General features: G+C 36.0%; 1 protein-coding gene across 1 annotated transcript; it reads right to left on the reverse strand.

Annotated features, from left to right (window-relative positions):
- Nucleotides 1-1,512: 1,512 nt before the first annotated feature.
- On the reverse strand, nucleotides 1,513-2,566 carry si:ch211-220m17.5 (guanylin family protein). The gene is made up of 3 exons (XM_067431599.1): nucleotides 2,406-2,566; nucleotides 1,943-2,129; nucleotides 1,513-1,864 (listed from the first exon to the last, which is right to left on the reverse strand). Exons 1-3 carry the CDS (start codon nucleotides 2,475-2,477, stop codon nucleotides 1,806-1,808), a joined length of 318 nt encoding a protein of 105 aa, XP_067287700.1. The 5' UTR covers nucleotides 2,478-2,566; the 3' UTR covers nucleotides 1,513-1,805.
- Nucleotides 2,567-3,085: the final 519 nt, after the last annotated feature.

Below are 3,085 nucleotides of genomic sequence, written 5' to 3' on the forward strand. Positions count from 1 at the left end.
AGCACAGGCCAACACGGTGGCTGCTTTTATGCAGAAAATGTTGCACAGCATACAAGTTTGGGTTCTTATGTGGCCTACAAATGATAAAGAGTGTGTGTTACGTCAGGATGCACTTATGTTCTGCCTACATGCACTCGGAAGAAAGGTTTTCCACTGTACGCACATGCACACAGTTTAAACTCACACAGGCACAGAATCATCCCTGAAAGATTTCATTTCAAGTAATGAAAAAATAGAATATTTAAATGAGCAGTGAAGTAGTTTCCTGCAGACATCTATCAGTAAAAACACTCTTAATGTTCCTGTCACTCAACATTCAATGACTCTTTTATAAGCAACAGCCCACCAAACCTCATTAAGAACTCATAACTTGAATTTTGCTTTCAAATTGACAGGATACCGAATATAACATGATGGAGTCTGCTCAGTTCTTGTCAGTCAAATGTGAGATATGCTTGGCGTGAAATGGTCGAGGAAGAATTCACTCAGATATCCTGAGCACTAATTACTCTAGGATAAAGCATTTTGAATATTTTTCATCCATTAAACTGAGCTAATTGCCTAGATTTGGTTTTTGTAAAGTAAATCATATTATTTCTACACAAGAAAGAGAACAGGGTAACACTTTAGGATAATGATACTCTGAACATGGTCATAAAATGCATCACTAATTACTCAAGTGGTATCTAGTTACCGTCAAAAACTAGGGATCCTGACCATTATTTAAAGTGGGAAAAAAATAAAAATAATAACGTTTTTCTTTAAAACACTGGTCCAGATCACTAGTAGTTCATGAAGAGTAGCACTCGATTAACCATTTTCAGATTAAAAGACAATCGCTCCCATCTGTGATTAAAAATTAATTAGTAATTCATTATTGTTCCTTATGAGGCTAACAGTAATTATTGATTACGTAATAAGGAACTTATCTCAAGCCTACATTTGCCATACTTACTTATTTTAAGCTTGTTTTAGAAATAGCCAATGTGTTAAAGGGATAGTCCAACAAAATAAAATTCTGTCACCATTTATTTACCCAAAAGTTGTTCAAAACCAAAATGAATTTCTTTCTTCTGCTGAACACACAAAATATATATTTTGAAGAATATGCGTAACCAAAAAGTTGATGGGCCCCACTGACTTCCATAGTATGGAGAAATAAATGGGGCCACAACTGTTTGGTTACCCATATTTAAAAAATGTCTTTATGAGGATAAATGATGACATCATTTTTTTATTGGGTGAACTATACCTTTAATGTAGAACTCACTGCATCACTTTTTGCATAGTTCATGAGGGCTGTATAACCACCATATACACTCCAGGGGGACATGTCCTCTCCAATAATTAGAAATGGATAAATTGGTTCCCCCAATCTTCAAAACATGGTTACAACCTTATTATTCTTAAGTGTTACTGAGAACAGATATTCGGCTGTAAATGTCAAATAACATTTTTGAAACGTCAATCATATTTTTTACAATAAAAATAATACGCAGGATGCAAAGAACATATTTTCAATGCATTTTATTGAACACTGAGGCATTACCACACACAAAGCAAAACTGAGAAATAGAAAAAATAAAAAAGACACTTCTTTCTTAAATAAATGAAATAGGCCTATGTGCTGTAACAAAACAAAATGTGGGAAAGGAAAGAGGGGAAGGAAGTTTAAGTAACAGTTCATAAACAGTGTGCTGTCATTTTCAGTTTTCCATATGAGAACTTATGGCATTGTTTGAAAATATATGCGGAATTTATTAAGTGGAGGTGAAGATGATCAAGCGTGGGGGTGATGGGAAGAATTAGCAGCCGGTACAAGCCGCAAAAGCACATATTTCACAGACATCCACAGGCACAGACGCTGAAACAGACAAAATGACTCAAGTTAGTGAGTGTATATTTACTTTGCACAAATTAAAAAGTAAACCAGAACTCCTACCTAGTTTAGCCAAGGACATTGTAGCTCCTCTCTGCATGCACAGCGGCACAAACTCCTGTGGCAGGGTTGGATTGGAACATACAGAAAAGTAGCTTGTCTTGGCCAACCGGGGGTTTTGTGTTTGTGGTTGCTTGGCCAACTGCTGGAGAATTTTCACTGAGTCCAATGAAAAAGAAAAATCGCCTTCCTGCAGAAGGGTGATTGTAGAAATAAACGAATGAGTTCAATTCACCAGGACTGACAGCTGGAGTTAAACTTATTTAAATGTGTATAAATACTTTATTAATTAATGACGCAAATGACTTGTATGACTCAAAGAAGTATGCAATAAAGCCATATGAAACAGCATAAAAAGAGATTAGATGAAAATGGTCTATAAATCATATGGAAATAAGTTTAGACTTGTAAGCCATTTTTAATAATGGAGCAGTAATGAACAATAGCAATTAAATCTTGAGCTTACCTGGACCTGCACAGCCTCACAAACCAGGCAAAGAGCCACAACGAGGAAAGCGACACACGCGACGGTCTTCATGTTGACTGGTTCTTCTCGAGAATGGTTTCGTTTAGTACGTTTTTCAGTTGTTGTCAAAGCAATCTCTGCCTTTCTCCTCGTTCCGTCCTCTCTTATAAAGGAAACGGTCCCGGACCAGCAACCTATGAGAACCTGTCATTGTTTCTTTGCTGTTAATGAGTAAAGAGGGTAAATTTTTACAATGTCGTAAAACAGAATTCATAAATGCTACGTGACCTCATCTGTAGTTGTGACATACACTTTTATGGATCTTAGTTAGGTTTGGCTAGTGGTCTATTCTTCGTTCTCTAGTTAGGGTTAATTAATAACCACACAATACATACTCTTTGTTATGAGAAAGTTAAATCCAATGAGAATACCAATGCAAGAAAAAATAAACACAAAGCTACACCTTCCTTTTATTATTAGGTCCACAGAGTATGACTAAATCTTCAGTCAAATATTACAATAATGATCTCATATATTAAATGTTGTAACAACAATGGCAGCTTGTATTCCAAAAGTGAAAACAGACCAAGTGAGCGATCCACACATATGAATCACATATAAAGAAGATCATAACATTGCTTTGAAGGGCACTGCGTCACAGCTATTGGGTCATGATCCAA

The sequence above is a fragment of the Pseudorasbora parva genome, chromosome 22 (genome assembly GCF_024679245.1).
Source record: "Pseudorasbora parva isolate DD20220531a chromosome 22, ASM2467924v1, whole genome shotgun sequence".
Classification (NCBI taxonomy): Eukaryota; Metazoa; Chordata; class Actinopteri; order Cypriniformes; family Gobionidae; genus Pseudorasbora; species Pseudorasbora parva.